The sequence below is a fragment of the Talpa europaea genome (assembly GCF_964194135.1).
Source record: "Talpa europaea genome assembly, chromosome: 4".
Taxonomy (NCBI): domain Eukaryota; kingdom Metazoa; phylum Chordata; class Mammalia; order Eulipotyphla; family Talpidae; genus Talpa; species Talpa europaea.
The window spans coordinates 67856339-67877576 of NC_140070.1; the positions used below are offsets into that span (position 1 = coordinate 67856339).

Below are 21238 nucleotides of genomic sequence, written 5' to 3' on the forward strand. Positions count from 1 at the left end.
CTGATAGCATATTTGGTTTTCCTGATTGCTTACTTTTCACTTATGTTACTTCCTCTTAATAAAAGGATATTTGTATTTTAAAAAACACAGAAATAGGGCCTCCCCTGGTGGCGCAGGTGGTTGAGCGCCGCGCTGTGAGGCTATCTGCAGCCTCTGCAGCGCCGGTTCTATCACGGCCGACCAGCGAGTGTCCCACATGGTGCCTCAGAACTAACTTGCAAGGATGCTGTGTTTCTAATAAGTAAACAACTCCATAAGGGGAACCTATACTAATATGTCATAAAATTACAACCATTAAGCTACCCCATTATCTTCTGCTCTTTTTTTAAAATTTCTTGAATTATAAGATAATTTAATACCTTGCACATTCAACAACCCCATGATCTACTACTATCCACTACTAACACACCACTTCCTTATGACTATTGCAACAGTTCTTCATACTGACTATATTAGTAAAGGTTCTCTAGAGAAATAGGACCAATTTTGGAGACTAGTAAATCCTAAATTTACACAGTTGGCTAGCAAGCTGGAAATTTAGTAAAAAGTGATGTTGCAGTATGAGCACAGAGGCAATCTGAAGGCAGAATTCTCTCTTCTTTGGAGGACCTGTCACCTTTTCTATCTTTTTTTAAAAATTTTTATTATAGTAACATTTGTTAACATTGTATGTAATTTAGAGATATAGGATCACATCCTGCAGGTGCATGCTGTCACACCACACCTACCACAAGGCACTGAAAATCCTTCACTATAGCCCACTGTGCCCCCTTCTCACTTTGCTCTCCAATCCTCACTCCCCTCAATTCTAAAGTCCTATTTCTAGGTTTTGTTATTGGTTTGGATTTCTCTAGCCCTTTGTTTTGTTTCTGTATATTCCACATGAAAGTGATACCAGCTGGTATTTGTCATTCTCCTCTGACTTCTTTTGCTTAACATAACCTCCTTCAGTTCTATCCATGTTGTCACAAATGGCAAGAATTTATCTTCTTTTTTATGTCCGATTAGTATCCCTTTGTGTATATACTACATATATCAATCTTACTAATCCACTCAGTTGTGTTTGTCTACAAATTGGATGTTGAAAATAGTACTGCAGTGAATATAAAGTATATATATCCTCATTCAAATTAATGATTTGCATTCTTTGCATAGATATGTAGGAGTAGAATTGCTGGATCAATGGGAAGAAAAAGATCCCACATACACTGTGATTGGGAATTTAGACTGGTCTAACTCCTATGCCAACAGTATAGATATTTATCAAAATATTTAAAAGAAGTCTTTCTTGTAAGACCTTCAAACTTATTGGATGAGGCCCACCATTTTTTCAGTTTATTGATTTAGATGGTAATTTCACCTAAAAAACAAATAACAACAAAAGAACATCACAGAACTATTTAGAATAATGTTTGAACAAATCTTTGTGTATTATAGCCCAGCAATGTTGACATATAAAATATAAAATATATATTTATATATAAATATATATTTATATATAAATATAAAATAATTGTTATTTCTTTTTTGTATATACTGCATTTTCATTGAATTATTTTTTATTGAGTTAAGTTGATTTAAAACACTGCATATAACTTGGGAGTATAGGTTCACAACCCTCTTCAGATGTCTGTTATTTCTTAATATTCAACAAATTTCTGATTTTCAATATAGTGTTTGACAAACAACATATCATTTGGAAGACAAAGTCCTTAAATTTATAATTTCACTAACTTTATTAGTCTGTAAGCCTTGAAACATCAGAGATATTAATAATCAAAATATTCAGTACCTGTACAGGAAACCACTTATTACTTTTTTTGTTGTCTGCTATATTATGGGTACAAAATGGAAAAAGTATGAATAAACTATTAGGTACTCTTTGACCATGGTAGTGTGATAACATGTTGCTTGTCAAGAAAATCCTCATCCTCCTCTTCTGTGCTGCTCTCAGAAAGTGTCAGTAAAGACAGAATTTCAGTATCTTTTTCAGAAGAGCTGGAAATACATTAAAGATCAATACATAATATACAGAAACAGGTTTCAACATTTCATTTATCTTCTAATCAATGCTATATAAGTTGAAGTCATTGAAGGTAAGTTGAAGTGAGGGGCCTGCCTCACACTGGGTCCATAATTTTCAATGTGCCCAATACACCAGTCCACCTTTTAATGAGAAATTGTAATCATTCTCTCTTTCTCAAGAAATAAAGCCACAATGGAACCAGGAAAGATTTTATGGTCTCTGGTTGTATCTTTCATTGATGATTCAGAAGGCACTTCAGAAATATGCAGAGCCTCAGGGTCATCATTAAAAACATTCATCATTTGGGCCTCTCCAGTGGTGTAGTGGTTGAGTGCTGGGATGTGAAGCTGCCCGCAGCCTCTGCAGCACTGGTTCGATTCCCAGCTGCTCCCTGGCCACCAGAGGAGGGTCCCACATGGCGCACAGTCCTCTCCTGCTGCCCGCTGCTCCCCTCAGCAGTGTATTTGGGTCCTTCTGCCTGCTCTGCTCCCCGCTCTGGCTCTAGTGAATTCTCTCACCCTCCTGCACTTCTGACTGTACCCAGTGCTTGTATAAATAAAAATAAAAATAAATAAATCTTAAAAAAAAAGAATTGAGTAAAAACATTCGTCATTACATAGGCTATTTAATACAATTCCAATGAATAGACTGCCAGATACATTGCCTCTTTTGTGTACAGTAAATTAGGACTATGCAGATAGCCAGTCAAGATATGTCAAAACCAAGATTAATGACAGCAATTATTCAGTTATTTCATTTTGTTCTAATTTATTGTGGAGAGGAACTGGAAGAAGCTCTAGCATGCAGGTATCTGAGGTTTGAGAGACGAAGGAGAACAGAGAGGAATTGTATAATTCAGACTTTTTGGTCCACGTATTCTAGATTTTCAGCCCATACATGCCCCTAAGCAATATAAATGACTCTGTGATATATATGACTGTTATTTGGATTCTTGTTTTTGTCTAACACAGGCTAAATCAGCAGTCCCTAAACTCTGATCTGTGGATCAGTGCAGATTAATGATTACATTTTTCACTGATATAAGAAAAGTATAAAAAAATATGACAAGGTAGTGACTAAAGAACTGTATTTTGTTAATATGATCTCCTTATATTTAGAGCAACTGTCTTGCTTTTATGAATGATGGTGAGAGTTTGTAGTAGATTAAATTACTTGCTTTTAATGATTTTTTAGGAAAAAATAGCAATAGATGCCTTTTTAAAAAAGAAATTTAAGTGATATTAGAAATGCAAAAATCCAAGAACCACAGGTAAATTATTTCATTCCTTCTGAAAGAGTAATAGACTCTTGATTCCTTTTTATTGCAACATTAGATTTCAGACCAATGAAACGGATTTTTAACTCAAGGGCCTTTTATTTTACTTTATCTTGGTCCTTATAGAAGGAACTTTCCTCCAATTTCAAGAAATTTCAACATGTCAACAGACTAATTTTCTGAGCTACTCATTAGTATAACCTATATTCTCTATAAATCAATCACCATTCAAGAATATTATACAAATGAAAATGTTATCATTAACATTTTCTATTTTCAATTTTCAATCTAAAATAAATTTCAAGTCAATATTCTATTCTAAAAACCCAATTCATATTGAGCAAGATTCTATTAGGGCAAAATAGTAAAATTTATTAGCTTAATTAATGCATGTAAGAATTGTTTTTCAATATAAGAAGTAATGCTGAAGGATTATTAAATTCCAAAGTTCTCTTCATATTTTGTTATACATTGTATAACAAAGAATAATCTCTTCACATTAAAATAACAACATCTTAAGCCTTTTCCTAAATACTGATAATATCAACAAAGGACCCACACATTTTGCAAATAGCCATATAAGTACACACATAAGGACAATCTTTAAATAGTAAATAATTAATTTGGCTGTCAAAATTTTTACTATATACTATCTTTACATATAAGCTGCAAGCTTAACCTACCTCTGTTCCTCAAATCCACAGGGGTCCTTTGTACATGAGTTCTTAAGGAGATCAAGGGCAGTCTGACTTAAATTCAGTGAATGATTGTGGAAGGCTGGTAACTCTTCTGAGGTTAGGCTGTAAAGTTTTTCTGAAGGATCTGAAATATTTTATTTCATGCACTGTCAACACATAAATTTAAGAAACAAACACACAGCATACCATGCTGAAAACTTACCCAGTTAAAGCACAAGTAGCATAAAGAGGATAAGCACAGATTTTTAATCCTCTCACAATTAGTTCTAATTTTTATGAAGTGTGTAGACAAAATGTGAATTAAGTGCTATGTAATTCTAAATCTCAGAGCAAGGGTATTAAGTCACTTTAATTACAGTGATTTTTATCAAGCAAATTCCCCAATTTTGTTTGTCTCAGATTAATTGAGGTAAAATTGACATGTAATCTTTTGTAAATTTAAGGTGTGAAACATGTTAATTTTAAACACTTATATATTGCAAAATGATCAGCACTGTCACATTAGATAACACCTCTATCTGATTACATAATTATCGCTTTTTTTCCCCATGGTGGTAACATTGAAGATCTACTCTGTCTGCAATTTTCAAGTATATAAACATGTATTATTAATATAATTACTATGTTATATTGTAGTATTATTAATTATAATTACTGCATTATATTTTACATACTTGAATTTATTCATCTTATAACTAGAAATTTGTACTTCTCTAGTAGTAACACCTTCCCATTTCCTCTAATAACAAATCTTAGTTTGGTTAATTAATGCAAGTAAGATGAATATTTTCCCAATATAAGATGAAATGCTAAAAGATTACTAATTTCAAGTCTTTTCATTTTTATGACACACCCTGTATAACAGAATTTTCTCTGGCACTCTAGTGTATGTTTTTGAGTGGCTTTTGTGAGATTCCACATACAAGTGACATCATATAGCATTAGTCTTCCTCTGTCTGACATATTTCATCTAGACATATTGATTTTTAAATATCCATTATAATAGTCAAACTTCCTGAGAATTCACAAAATTCCAAAGAAAATTAGGTGATTGTCTTTAAAGCTAGAATATCATGCCACTCTTCAACTAGCCTACATGCAAAAAACTTTATTATCTGTTTTATTCCTCTTAGAAATAAAAGTTGGATCCCTGTGTAATTTGAAGTAAAGTTTAAACTTGACAAACTTGCCCTTTCTTTTTCAGATCCCTTCGTTGTTTCATTCACTAAAGAGGATCTCGAGAAAACAAACAGATAAATTTAAAAATGTTCACCATTGCTACAAATAAGAGAGATGCAGGTTAAAATCACAAAATGATATTATCTCACAACTAGATACCATGGCTCATGTTAAAAATACTTTCAGGGCCTCCCTGGTGGTGCAAGAGGTTACGCACAGCACCGTGAAGCTATCTCCAGTTGGCCAGGGAGCAACCCACATGGCGGAGCAGACCTCTCTTGTCTTGCCTGCTGTTCCCCTCAGCAATGTGTTTCAGTCGGTCTGCCTGTTCTGTTCCCCGCTCTGTCTCTGGTGAATCCTCTCACCCCCCCACATCTCTGGCCTGTACCCCAGTTCTTGCATGCATAAATAAATAAATCTTTAAAAATAAAAGACTTCCATTAAGAAATGCTGGAGAGGATGGAGAGGATGTGGGAAAGAGGAACTTCGTACTGTGGGTGGGAATGCAAATTGATGGAAACAATAAGTAAAGTGATTTGGATTCACCTAAAAAACTAAAAATGGAACTGCTATATAACCCAGCTATACCACTCCTAGGCCTCTGTCCAAGAAACATGAAATCATCAACTCAAAAATACTATATGCTCTATAGTGTTTATCTCAGCAGTATTTACAATAGATAGGACATAGAAGTAGCCTAAATGCTTATCAGTAGACTACTGAATCAAGAAGATGAGGTATAGTCACACTATGGATTGTTAGTCACCCTGAAGGAAAGGTGAAATATAGCCATTAACATAAAAATGTAGGGAGTTATTATTGTAAAGCATGTGAGAATGACAAGACAAATACTGGACATTTACATAACGATTGACAAATTAAAATGTTTAGAAAAACTAGAGGATATTATTAACACCAGGAGTGCTCTGAGGCTAAGAAGGAGGGAGGAGAAAGTACAATGGAATATAAGGGATAGTGGTGAGGGAAAAATAATAACAATTTGTATGTGAAAGGGGGAATTCTTAAGTCTCTTTTCATAAAGCTGCCCTATGTAAGGACAAAAAAAAAAAAGTGTAAGAAAATACATCTTAACATACACTCCCAAAGATAAGTATAGAAATAAATATAATTACTTCACTAGAAAGGCTTTAATGACTTTTTTTTAAAAAAAAGAAATATTTTATTTTTATATTTGTGTAGAACAGCTGGGGTGAGGGCCAGAAGTACAGGGGTGAGAGGATTCACCAGAGACAGAGTTGGGAGCAGAACAGGCAGATCTACTGAAATACACTGCTGAGGGGAGCAGTGTGGGAGAGGCAGGAGAGGTCTGGTACTCCTATATGGGTTAGGTATCTGGCTGGGGATCAAATTCAAGCCAATTGCCCTCGAGGTTATAGGACTGAGACTTAACCCCTAGTCCACAAGATAGGCCCCCTAATGCCTTCTTTTTGTCATGGATAAAGTAGAAAAGTCATCTAACTTATACATGAAGTTATGTGATGATTTTTAAAACTATTAAAATTACTGTGTGGTGTTCCTCCCTTCAGTCTCAAGTAAGTGTCAAGTAAACATCCTCTTGATAAAAAGAAACAAAAACCCAAACACTGTATTCTATATTTAGCTGAACAGAATTTTGTGGTGGTTTTATTCAAGTTTTTGAACAACAGAGAATCTCCCACTGAAGGAAACTTAGATAATATTGCTGCAGTAAAACAGACCTAATATAGATGCAGTTGGAAATGTTCTTAAATTATTTAGATCAGTGACTTTCAAATTATGACACTGAGATAACCAGCAGACTTAGGGATGAGGTTCTCGCTCTCACAATCCCAAAGCAATCAGAGCAGATTTACTTATCCTGTTTAAATTTGAGTGTTCCATATGAGATTAATTTTAAGCAAAATAAAAGATTCATCAGCTAAAATTTTTGTCCCATCCCTACTTGTTGGTGATTCAAGGAAATGAGAGTCTACAATAGATTGGTAATTTATTCAAGGTCATACAACTATATAGTGGAAGAGCTAGAACTAGCACTGAGCTCTTTTAGCTCACCAATATCATAAAACCCCATTTTCAGAATTTAATACTTTAGTTTTTGGCAATTTATCTTTTTTCTTATTTACCCACAAATAAAAGAAGATGGGTATGCAGGGTATCTTTATATGCCCCAAAGATAAGGAATGGGGTCAGTGAGAAAGGGATCCATTGAGAATTTGAAATTGGTAGAAGGTCAAAATAAGGGGGGTGCAATTGTATAGGGAATATAACCGAAATGAAAATGCATACATTGTGCAAAAATGAAAAATGATGTAAGAATTATATGAAATAAAATATTAAATAAAAAGAAATTGGCAGAAGGATAGGGCTAAAAACCAGTAGTGGTGATCAGACATGAAGAGTATCAGGGGGATTTTCCAACAGTTTACTCAGACTATGGCTAACTTTAGAGTTCAAATATTTAGGTGTCCAAGAAATATGGGTGCCTTGGTAGGGAATGTGGTGCAGTGACATATCTCTGAAATGGAATGATCCTATACCACTGAATCATACCCTACTGTAAATCAATGTTGCCTCAATAGGAAAATAATAAAAAAAAAAATAGGGCCTCCCTGATGGTGCAAGAGATTAAGCACAGCACTGTGAAGCTCTACATAGGCTCTGCAGCAGAGTTCAGTCCCAGGCTGGCCAGGGAGCTACCCATATGGAGCAGCAGACTTCTTCTGTCTTGCCCACTGCTCCCCTCAGCAGTATATTTCAGTGAGTCTGCCTGTTCTGTTCCCAACTCTGGCTCTGGTGAATCCTCTCACCCCCTGCATCTCTGGCCTCTACCCTAGTTCTTGCATGCATAAATAAATAAATCTTTTCTTTTAAAGATTTATTTATTTATTTGTACAAGCACTGGGTACAGTCAGAAGCACGGGAGGGTGAGATAATTCACCAGAGCCAAAGCAGGGAACAGAACAGGCAGACTGCCGAAGACAATGCTGAGGGGAGCAGCGGGCGCCGCAGGAGAGAACTGCGCACCATGTGGGACCCTCGCTGGTGCTGGGGATCGAACCAGCACTGCAGAGGCTGCCGGTAGCTTCTCAGCCCAGCGCTCAAAAGCTGTGCCACAGGGAAGGCCCTAGAAACACATTTTTTTAAAGATTTGTTTTTATTTATACAAGACTTGGGGTACAGGCCAGAGGCACAAGAGGGTGAGAGAATTCACCAGAGACAGAGCAGGGAGCAGAACAGGCAGATGACCAAAAACACTGCTCAGGGGAGCAGCAGGCATGACAGGAGAGGCCTGCTATGCCATGTGGGTATCTCCCTGGCTGGCCAGGAATCGAATCTGCTCTGCATAGGCTGTGGACAGATTCACAGCCATGCACCCAACAGGCTGTGACACTGAGGAGGCCCAGGCATTTGAATCTTCATTGAAAGAACAAAGAGCTATTTCAGATTGTAGAAATGGAATGGGCCTGTCTTTATAGCAATAGAATTATTCATTCTCAAAATTGTATTTCAGAATACCCGAAATATAACAAATTTAACATCAGTGGATTTTCAAGGCAGAGAAGAATAAAACTGCTTAAAAAAAAAACAAAAAAACCTTATTACAGCTTCGTGTTAAACCTAAAAGGTCAGTTGTACAAAAATCTAAGTCTTCTGATTTATGTAAATAGTAACTGAGGCCACAGGTGATGCAATAACTGGCCACAATCTTCCATGGGTGTGCAGTGGAGTCAAAGATGAAACCCAAATAATTTATTTCTAACATAGAAACAGGAATGACTAGATTGAGATTTACATCAGAAATTTTACTTTTTTTATACATGTATTTATTTACTTTTTAAATTATTATTATTAGTAGTATTATTTGTGTGTGTGTATGTGTGTAGGACCCTCGCTGGCGGCCAGGAAACGAACCGGCGCTGCAGAGGATGCAGGCAGCCTCACAGCCCAGCGCTCAACAGTTGTGCCACCAGTGGGAGACCTTATTTTTATTTTTTTACATTGTTGTTCATTTTTAAACAATATTTGCTTCCCCCACCCCCTCAGGTGTAGTCCCCATAGAGTTTCCTTCACCAATGCACCTGTGCACCATCACCTCAGTCCCCTGTGCACCTCTCTCCCTCCCTCTGATCCCTCTTCCTCCTCCTCCCCTGCAGGATGTCTCTGATTTATAATTGTCTGGTTTTGCTTTGTTGTGTTTTGTACTGTTATTATTTTTTTATTTTTTAAAGATTTATTTATTTATTTTATACAAAAATGGGGTACAGGCCAGACACATGGGAGGTGACAGAGCAGGGAACAGAACAGGCAGACAGACGAAATACACTGCTGAGGGGAGCAATGGGATCGACAGGAGAGGTCTGCTGTGCCATGTGGGACCCTCGCCAGCCAGCCGGGATCGAAACAGCGCTGCAGAGGCTGTGGGCAGCTTCACAATGCGGCACTCAACCGCCTGCGCTACCAGGGGAGGCCCCTTTTTTAAAGATTTATTTATTTTTATACAAGACCAGAGGCACTGGAGAGTGAAAGGATTCACCAGAGACAGAGCGGGGAGCTGAACAGGTAGATGACCGAAATAGTTGCTGAGGGGAATAGCGGGCACAACAGGAGAGGTCTGCCAGGCCATGTGGGACTCTCCCTGGCTGGCTGGGAATTGAAACTGTGCTGCAGAGGCTGTGGATAGCTTCATAGCGCTGCACTCAATCCACTGTGCCACTGGGGAGGCCCTGTACTGTTACTATTTTTAATGCTGATGTCTTATTTGGTTTCCCTATATCCCTGCTATAAGTGAAACCATCTGATATATATATATATATGTATATATATACACACACACATATATATATATATCCACACATATATATATATATTTTTTCCTTCTGGCTTATTTCACTGAGCATAATTCCTTCTAGCTCCATCCATGGCATGATTTTATCTTTTTGATTGCTAAATGATGTTCCATTGTATATATATTCCACATCTTCTTGATGCAGTCATCTGTATTTGGGCATTTGGGTTGTTTCCAGGTTTTACCTATTGTAAATAGTGCCACAATAAACATAGGGGTGCAGGTGTTCTTTTGAATCAGTATTTTTGTGTCCTTTGGGTAGATCTCTAGGAGTGGAATTACTGGGTCATATGGTAGCTCCATTTTTAGTAGACTGAGGAACCTCCAGACAGTTTTCCATAGTGGTTGGACCAGTTTGCACTCCCATCAGCAATGTAGGAGAGCTCCTTTTTCACTACATCCTCTCCAACATTTGCTATTGCTAGGATTTTTCTTTTTTTTCTTTCTTTCTTTTCCTTTTTTTTTTTTTTTAATATGTGACATTCTTACTCATGTAAGGTGATATCTCAATGTGGATTTTTTTTTTAAGATTTATTTATATATTTATTTATACACGAACCAGGGTACAGTCCAGATGCACAGGAGGGTGAGAGGGTTCACCAGAGACAGAGTGGGGAACAGAACAGGCAGACTGACAAAATACAATGCTGAGGGGAGCAGCAGGCACAACAGGAGAGGTTACCGCGCCATGTGGGACCCTCGCTGGCCAGCTGGGATCCAAGCGGCGCTGAAGAGGCTGCAGACAGCTTCACAGCCCTGAGCTCAACTGCCTGTGCCACCAGGGGAGACCCTCAATGTGGTTTTGATTTGCATTTCCATGATGTTAAGGGATGTTGAACATTTTTTCATATGCCTATTGGCCATTTGCATACATCTCAGTAACATCTTTAAAGACTCATCACCCAAAGCAAAGAAAGTGAAAAGATAAACACCTGGGATTACATCAAACTGAAAAGCGTCTGTACAGCAAAAGAGACATTAACCAAAACAGAGAGACACCCCACTGAGTGAGAACAATTTTTGCATTCTATACAACTGACAAGGGACTGATCACAAAGATATACAAAGAACTCACACAACTCAACAAAAATAAAGTAAACAATCCAGTCAAGAAATGGGCAGAAGAACTTAAAAGACATTTCTTGGGCCTCCTCTGGTGGCGCAGTGGTTGAGCACTGGGCTGCGAAGCTGCCTGCAGCCTCTGCAGTGCCAATTCGATTCCTGGCTGCTGGGAAGGGTCCCACATGGCGCACAGACCTCTCCTGCCACACTTGCTGCTTCCCTCAGCAGTGTATTTCGTCAGTCTGCCTGTTCTGTTCCCCACTCTGGCTCTGGTGAATTCTCTCAACCGCCCACGCTTCTGACTGTATCCAGTGCTTGTAAAATAAATAAATAAATCTTTAAAAAAAAAAAGACATTTCTTGAAAGAAACTTAAATTTTAATGATCGCATTTCCTGACTGGAATTGGACTGAAGTTAAACCTTTCCTATCTCTTAAATAAGAATATATGTTCTCTGGGGCCTCCCCAGTGGCGCAATGGTTGAGTGCTGGGTTGCAAGGCTGCCCACAGCCTGCGCAGTGCCGGTTTGATCTCCGGCCACCAGTGAAGGTCCCACATGGCGTGCAGACCTCTCCTGCCGCCCCTCTGCGCCGCTCAGCAGTGTATTTCTTCGTCAGTCTGCCTATTCTGTTCCCCACTCTGGCTCTGGTGAATTCTCTCACCCTCTTGTGCTTCTGACTGTACCCAATGCTTGCATAAATGAATAAAATAAAATCTTAAAAAAAAAAAGAGTATATGTACTCTGATCACTGATGAATCTCCTGAAGTCCACAATAAAGAATTAGACAAATAAAAAATTGCCTACAAACTACAAGAATATTTTTCTAAAATATAAGTCATTTAAAGCACATGCAAAATTTAAGTCTACAGGGAAATAAACACTTATTTGAATAAAATAATTGAACAGGTCCTCCCCTGGTGACGCAGTGGTTGAGTCCTGGGCTGTGAAGTTGCCCGCAACCTCTCCAGTCTCGCCCACTGCTCCCCTCAGCGGAGTATTTCATCAGTCTGCCTGTTCTGTTCCCCGCTCTGGCTCTGGTGAATTCTATCACTCTCCTGCACTTCTGACTGTACCCAGTGCTTGTATAAATAAATAAATAAATAAATAAATAAATCTTTAAAAAAAATGATTGAACAGGAGAAGAAAGGGACCAAAAAATAATAGAAAAGCAGGTTAAAATTTTCCCAAGAATGGAAACAAAGCAGATAGGCTATTTCCCAATAAGATACTAAATGCAACAACAAAATTTTCTAAGGGACATATCCAGCATTCTTCAAATGTCATCCCAAAGTTTAGGAGGGTGCGACAACCTGATATGTCCTCCTGTAACTGGTGAGCCTTGTCCCTTGCACTTTGGCTTCTTGATTTCCTTTCTCACCATTTCCCTTTCCTTCTGCCACTGCCTTGTTTGCCTTGCTTATCTCTCCATACCTTCTGTTTAACTTCAAATTGTTCAACCCTCTCCCCCTTAAGTGGTCAAAATATCGATTCAAAGGAAGGTTTTCAAATTATTTAAGTGGCATTCTGGTATGGTAGAAAAGAAAGAAATGTGGGCCGGGCCTCATGGGATTGTGGCTTGGCTCTGCTGCACACCCGAAGAAGATTGTGGTCAGTTATTACATCACCCAGAGCCTCAGTTACCATTTACACAAAGAGAATGTTAAGGATAGCACACGCCCCATCTACCTCACGGAGGAGTTATTATAAAGATCAAATAAAGCAAAATTACAATAAAAGACAACAAATGATTATTATTACACATTGAGTAGATTCCTATTCCTTACTTCATAATAATAATATGTTGAACTTTCTCTGGTATGTTGACTTTCACTCAATTAGATTTCTAGAAGTCACTGTGCCTTATATCAATTTTACAAAAATCTTATTTGGTCAACCAATAAACAGAGGTTCTAATTACTTAGGATGCTACTGCTGTCACTATTTTATATCACAGAAAGTGTGTCTATATTGCATTACATTTACTAGTATCAGGCAGAACTTTATTCTTTCTTGCTTAAAAAAAAGTACTTTTTGGGGGCCTCCCTGGTGGCACAGTGGTTAAAGACAGCACTGTCAAGCCATCACCAGCCACTGCAGCACACATTTGATACCCGACCTGCCAAGGAGCAACCCACATGGTGCAGAAGACCTCTCCTGCCTCACTCACTGCTCCCTTCAGCAGAGCATTTCAGTATATCTGCCTGTTCTGCTTCCCACTCTCTCTGGTGAATCCTCTCATTCCCCGCACCTCTGGCTTAAACCCCATTTCTTGTACTCATAAATAAATAAATCTTTAAAAAATAGACATTAAAAAAAGAAAGAAAAAGTACCTTTTTCTACTTACTTGACTCAGTTAAGTAATTAACCTGTAGATGCATACAGACATAAGCCACCATGGGCACTGAGGACCACAGACTTCAAACCACAAATCAGAATAGGTTTAAAATAAATATTCTTTAACTATTGAAACTTCCTCTTAATGTATGTATTTCTGATATTTTCCAAATTACTTCAGATCATATAATATTTTAAAACTGTCAAGGTGCCTTGCTAAGTAAGTTATATTGAATTATTGACCTCATTAAGGAAGTGATTGTAATGTTATTACAAAGATATTTATGGTGGGAGCAATAATAAGCCACGAGCTATAGCTAACTGGAGTTCTCAAAGAGTGCTACAAGAAAACAGTTTTAGAATAGAAATAACTTTTAGATTTTTTTGTGCATAAAAATTGGTTTACAAGAGCATCTTACCTTACTATATCTATCTATCTATCTATCTATCTATCTATCTATCTATCTATCTATCTATATTGGAGAAACACTCACTGCTTCCTTATATCATGTAACAGTTTTTTTTTTTTTGGCACCTAATGTATGTCACACACTATTACGTATATTTGTATATGCATATATGGAGAAAAAATTAACTTTCATAGATGTAATATTCAGTATATAATGCAATTGTGTCATCAAACAAATTTATGATAGGGTACATGATGGGCCTGGACCTCCTGTGCATTTAGCTTGCACCAAGCATTGTCGAGAATCGTCTACTAGTTTGCCCTCACCAGACAAAGCATGATTCTTAGCTTTTCTTTGGGTGACCTTTTGGTTACTTCTGGTTCCAAATCTTATCTCTGAAGAGTCTATTTGAATTTGATATCTTTTTTGTAAATAAAAATTATCTAGCTGTAATATAGATACAATTGTGTCATTAAAATTCCTTCAGCCATGGCCTACATTCATAAGACTATCTGAAGAGTGAAGAAAAGCTCAATATATTCTGTTTCAAGACACTAGAAACAAATAAGTTTAGACTACAGGGCCTCCTTGATGATATAGGGGTAGAGTCTCAGTGCTATCACCACTGTGGCCTGAGTTTCATCCCAGGCAGAGAGCTAACCCACACATGGTGCAGCAGACCTCTCCAGTCTTGCCCACTGCTAGCCTTATCAGTGTATATCAGTTGATCTGCTTGTTCTGCTCCCCACTGTCTCTGATGACTCCAATCAGCCCTGTAACCTCTTTCCTATACCCAGTTTTTCTATGGATGAATAAAGTCTTTAAAAGTAAAAAGTAAAATAAATTTAGAATACAGATTTGCAAAAAAAAAAAAAAAACAAAGATAGTACTAAATACCAAGTCTAGTTATACATGTAAATAAAAATAAAACTTTTTTTGTGGGAAAAATATATAAGTTCTACTTTTATGCCCATTTTTCACATATAGAACCTAATGCATAGAGAGATTAAGAAAGTAATTTCCCATGGTCAGGAAATTAGTAATTGGTGGTTGCAATTTTCAAAATCCTCAGACCCAGAGCCTGGTTCTCAACCACACTGCTTTGCTTCCCGAGGTACTGATTCAGTTTTAAGTTGTGTCTGCAAAATGCTCACAACATTTCCCTTCCTCACCAGTCCTGGTTACTTCTAGATGACTTTAATATCATCCATAACAAATTAAAGAAGGATCAGAGAAAAACAGTTTACTCAATGTTGGTATTTTTGATCTTCTATCAAATACTTGGCACCATTATTTTCCATAGAAAGAGGTAGTGGACATATCCTAGAGCTAACAGGAAACAAGTGAGAAGGATTGCTGCTCACAAAAATGCAGCTTTTCTGAGACATTTACATTTGTATAAGAGATGAATTGTATAACAGTGTCTGTGTGAGACTAAAGCTCATGAAGTTTTTCCATTTGGTATCATAAGTAGTGAAATGTGACTGGAATCTTTCTGCCTATTGATGCTAAACAGAATTTAAAAGCCTTGTGCAGAATCAGTGAATTTTCTAGAATAGGGCCTGATTTTCCCATAGCATCTGTCACCTCAGTGGCTGTTGGACTGATTCAGCTGATGTATAGTCCTCTTCCTTCCTCAGGAACTGAGCATCTCCAAAGCCAAGCACTCATCTAAAGTCACTTTCTTAACTAGAAAGGGAGCTCTTCCTAGGGTTCCGAATTTGATGTGTTATTAGGCAGTGTGTTATTGAACACCAAATATTCCTAGAGTGTGTAAGTTACTGTGTTGTACCTCTGAGCCATCAGAAAAGCCAACAGGGATTCACCAGTTTCATAGTGTGTACCTGCCCCCATATGTGAAAAGCTGTTTTCTAATAAAAACCCCAGTGTTGGATATGAGAAAAAAATCACACACAAAAATATGAAGAATGTAATCATAAACATGATAAAGAAAATGGAAAATTTGAAGTGGTTAAAAAAAGGAAAAGGTTATCCTTTTATATCCTGTTCATTTTTCATATACTTCATTTCAGAAATCCTCTTCAGTGGGAGACTTATCTCCAAGGAGATTTACATTAGATTTTTAGAAATTGAAAGTAAAGCAAATGAATGAGAAATGGGTAAAGAGGGATCATAAATTCTTCGCCCTTGACCTCTAAAAAAATTAATAGAAAATGCAAGTAAAATAAAACAATATCATAAAAGAAATTAAAAAAAGGAAAGGCATGTCAGTTCACATAATTAACTTTGACAAGGATAACCAATAAAATATATAGAAGATTCATGGAATTGCACGTAAGTGCCACTCCTGTCTACCTTTCCTACTCCCTGCCCTGTAACACACCAATATAGTAGTAGGAAAAGGAGAGCCAAATAGTGAGAAGTCTGCCCAATATCATAGCAATCTGGAGAACAGTAGACAAAAATGCAGTAAGGAGAAACAATTTGAAATATTTTTAAACCCATACGAACCGCCAAAAGATTTTAGCAAAGGCAAGAATAGTGTAAATCTACAGGAACAGAACACACTGAAAGCAGGTCCAATGAAATATCACATTTCAAAAATTTCAGAATAAGACAAAAGCACTTAGGAGACTGAGTTTCTCGGTCCTTTATCTATCCACCCCATTATTTTGACCTAGAAAAGACTACAGACACAGACAAGAGTGTAAGATCCAACTGATGAATACTAACTCAAAGAGAAGACTGAGGCATCTTACAAGAGATGGAGAGCATTTCAGAATAGTCTCACTGTATCAGAAATGACAGAGAATGTGAGAAAATATACCCACAATAAGCAAGAAATAAGATATAATGAAGTAACAACAATTAGCTATACAAATAAACTAGAATCCAAGAATCCAAAAATAAAATTTGGGTGTGACATACTCTGAAGGGGTGTGATGCTATGCCTCTGAAAGATATGCAGTGGTGTTTCCCCAATAAAAATGTTGCCTCAATTAAGAAAATCTTAAATCTGGGCCTCCCCTGGTGGCACAGGTGGTTGAGCACAGCACTGTGTAGCTGTCCATAGCCTCTACAGTGCTGGTTCGATCCTGGTTGGCTGGCAAGGGTCCCATATGGCGCAGCAGACCTCTCCTGTTGTGCCCGCTGCTCCCCTCAGCAGTACATTTCGTCAGTCTGCCTGTTCTGTTCCCCGCTCTGTCTCTGGTGAATCCTTCTTCCGCACATCTGGCCTGTACCCTGGTTCTTGTATAAATAAATAAATAAATAAATAAATAAATAATTTTTAAAATAAAAAAGAAAGAAAATCTTATATACAATGTCACTGCCTCAATAAAAAAGTCATCTTGATAGAAAAAATCTAAAAAATAGATTAATCTGGAGAAAACAGATCAAACCCATAAGTAAATGTCCATAAACTCTTTAGTTGTGAAAGAAATAATGAGACGCATTTTATTTATTTGTTTGTTTTTTTTTAAAGATTTATTTATTTATTTATACAAGCACTGGGTACAGTCAGAAGCACGGGAGGGTGAGAGAATTCACCAGAGCCAGAGCAGGGAGCAGAGCAGGCAGAAGGACCGAAGTACACTGCTGAGGGGAGCAGTGGGAGGCAGGAGGGGTCTGCGCGCCATGTGGGACCCTCCTTCGGTGGCTGGGGAGCAGCCGGGGATTGAACCAGAGCTGCAGAGACTGCGGGCAGCTTCGCAACCCAGCGCTCAACCGCGCTGCACCACTGGGGAGGCCCATGAGACACATTTTAAAAGAGTAAATTAATTTCAAAGATCAAACATCAGCATATCAAAAAAAGAAAAATTAAATGGTGATCTCCTCTTGGATTGGATCTCAAGCCAGGCAAAAGCTAGCAAAAATAAACATCATTGAGACAATTAAAAAAAAATTAGATATGAACTGTGCATTAGAGGATCACATGGTATCAATATTAAATTTTCTAATACTGATCATTGTGCTGAGGTTATGAAAGAAAATGTACTTGCCTATGTGAAATACACACTGAAGTAATATTTTGTAATGGGTTATGCTTATAACTTGCTCTCAAATGGTTTAGTATAAAAGAGCTGTATGTGTGGGTATGGGAGTGTATACATGTAAAATAGGACAAAAGATAAACTAGTAGTGAACTGGGTAGGGTTTATAAGGGAGCTTCTTGTACTCTTCATTCCATTTCATTTTGTTAAATATATTATTTTTTATTGTGGTAACACTGGTTGAAAACACTGTTTATGATTCAGAGGTCCAGGTTTATACCACTTAAGATATATGTAATCACATTATAATCATCACTGAAACACACATAATCCTGTACCCCAACCCAATGGCAACCTACTCCCTTGTACTATTCTTGCATTACTTCAAGTTTTCTGTAAATTTGAAATTATATCAATGTTAAAATTTATTAAAAAAAATTTGTCAGAGGGCCTCCCTGGTAGCACAAGGTGTTAAGCACAATAGTGTGAAGCTATTGGCAGCCACTGTAACACAAGTTTGATTCCCTTGCTGACCAGGGAGGTATCCACATGGAGCAGCAGACCTCTCCTGACTTGCCCGCTGCTCGCCTCTGCAGTGTATTTCAGTAGATATGCCTCCTCTGTCCCCACTCCATCTCTGGCGAATCCTCTCACCCCCATACCTCTGGCCTGTACCCCAGTTCTTGTATGCATAAATAAATCTTTTTAAAAAATTTGTCAGAGCAACGCCTTTAGAGAGCTAATTTATTTTAAAAACAAGCAATAAAAAATGGATAATAGCTAAGTAGAAACTTAAATGCTAATCTAAAAGAAGAGTTTTAGATAATCAGATTAAATGCACAAAAAATGAAAACTGTTTGAAAAGTTGGAAAAAGCATGAATGTATGGATTGGACAAAGAGGATCCAACACAGACAAAATTGCTTCTAAGTGGAACAAAGCCAAATGGAACTGAGAAGCAATTCAAATATACTAAAGCAGAAAATAAGGAGAAACTTTGTAGACAAAATCTATGTATTAAGAAATGCTGAATTGCTAACACTGAAACAATACTAATCCAGTTACTGCATTTCAAGAATTAGGATAAAATTCCTCAAGCACCCAGCGAGGGAAGAAGCCGGGCAAATGCAAGAGAGGATCAAGTAAAAAGTCAAGGTGACTTCACATTAGGTCACAGAATTCAATTACAGAAAATTATGACCCAGTATACACAAGTTTTAGGAAAGTGTTCCAAAGAAATTACCCTTAATCTATTTGACACTTAAATATAAATAAACTCTCAAACATAAATAAAGTCAGGTAATGGAGATACTGTGATTCCTACATGGTGGAAAAACCATTTTAAATTGAATTGAGCCAAGCAAAAAGTGAATTGGAAAAAATATTTAAGGACTAAAGAGCACCATTATCTAGGGATAAGGATTAATCTGTAATAAGTTTAGAGGAAAATAAACAGTGAGTCACTAATTTAATTTAGCCAGCATGCCAATCAAAGACAAAGATAAAAACATAAGACATTCTGAATTATGACATAGCAAATCTTCTAGAGTTGGATGAAAACACAAAAGCTCAATAAAGGAAGTAACAATAAAGATGCTAGGACCATGAAGGGGAAGATGGTTTGCCAGAATCCATTCTGCTAAGAAGGGGAGGAGGGAAGGTGAAAGCAGAATAGCAGCCATGATGTCGCTACAAGCCAGACAAATCAATATTCTAGAGGTGGGGTTGGGAAGCTGCTCTGACTATTAATATTTATTGCAGTTAAATCTATCAAATTTTGGAAGAGGAGCACCAAGATGGCATTTCCTCCAAAAAGCAACATTTTAGTTAAGCATTTGGGCACTACACCCAGGGTCCCATGAATTGGGACAAAAGTAGAACACTTCTGGGACATCAGAGACCAGCCAAATCTGTACCAGAGGAGATCCATGCTTCACTGAACAAGCAGTAAGTGGGGAAAAAATTCTGGAGAATGTAGTTAGGAGTACAAGGCTGCATTATGCAGCACTGCCACTCAGCAAGTGACCCAGGGGAGGAGAGAACTAAACAGTGTAAGGGCACACAGCCTTGATGAAGAGGAAGTGTACGTGGAGAGGCTGAGGTACTCCTCACAGGTTAGGATACACAGTGAAATAAAGGCACTCCTCACAGGTTGGGATACACAGTGAACTGTACACACTTCTCCCCACATTTCAAGTTGATAATGACTTCAAGGAGTACCCTGACAGCACATAGACCAGAGAGACTGGGGCCTGGAAATCCCAAAAGAAGGTATATCAGCAGTGCCACAGACACTAGCCAGATCCCCTCCAGTGTATCTGCACCGTGACTGGACAGTATAAGTCACCTCCCAAAATGCCTGTATCAACAACTCCAAGATGAGGTCTCTGGACCAAAAGAAGCTGACAAAGACCAAAAAAGAAATACATAAAACCACAGTGCCACCTGCTGGAAAAAGCAGACATACTTTAAATCTCTAAGTTGCTGTTAGAGATACTGTACAAAACAGGAAAATATAAAGCAGCAAAAATGGCAGAGAAAAAATACAACACATAACAACAGAAGATCTCAAGGGGATACAAAATCAAAAGGAGAGTACAATCTCTAGAATCCAAACACAAAAAACGTGGAAGATTTGATCTTCCTATAAAATACAGAGAGAAACAGGAAACTTCAGAAAATCTGACATGAGATACAAAAAAGTTCACACATAAAAAAATGAATGACATGAAAATGAAATTAATGAATATAAAAAATAAGCATTAGATTTCTATAAGAAAATAATGGGCTCAATTGGTAAACGCTCTAGAGATGACACTGAAAATTCTAGTGGAATCTATGGGACAAGAATAGATTTAGGATTAAATCAGTGATATAAAGATATATTGGGGCCTCCCTGGTGGTGCAAGGAGTTAAGTAGCAGTGCTACAAAGCTATCCGCAGCCATTGAAGTATGAGTTCAATGGCCGGCCAGCCAGGGACCTAACCCACATGGCGCAGCAGACCTCTCCTGTGTTGTCCACTGCTCCCCTCAGCAGTGTATTTCAGTCACTCCACCTGTTCTGTTCCCCTCTGTCTCTGGTGAATCCTCTCACTCCCTACCCCTCCACCTCTGGCCTGTACTCCAGTTCTTGTATGCGTAAATAAATAAACCTTAAAAAAAAAAACCTGTAGATAAAAGAAAATGAAGACACATGTTACCTCAAACAATGAGAAACATCAAAAGTAGTACTACAAGAGAAACTTTATAATATAGAAGGATCTAAACTAAATAATCTAACCTTACACTTAAGGAACTAGAAAAAGAAGATCAAATAAAGCCAAAAGCCAGGAGAAGGAAATAATAAAAAACAGAGCAGAAAAAAAAAAAATGAGACCAAATTTAAAAAGTCCAAAGATCAAGGAAACTGAAAGTTGGTTATTAAAAAAAAAAAAAAAAAGACACGATTCTGGAT

The 21238-nt window shown here is 37.6% G+C and overlaps 1 protein-coding gene across 1 annotated transcript in view; it reads right to left on the minus strand.

Annotated features, from left to right (window-relative positions):
• Positions 1-1871: 1871 nt before the first annotated feature.
• ZBBX (zinc finger B-box domain containing) overlaps positions 1872-21238 on the minus strand; it is a gene marked incomplete at both ends in the record, with an annotated part of 181663 nt that continues 162296 nt past the window's right edge. The window contains 2 exons of the mRNA XM_084232624.1: positions 1872-1998; positions 3986-4124. Coding sequence (XP_084088750.1) covers positions 1872-1998; positions 3986-4124 — 266 coding nt within the window. The remainder of the gene's footprint in view (positions 1999-3985; positions 4125-21238) is intronic.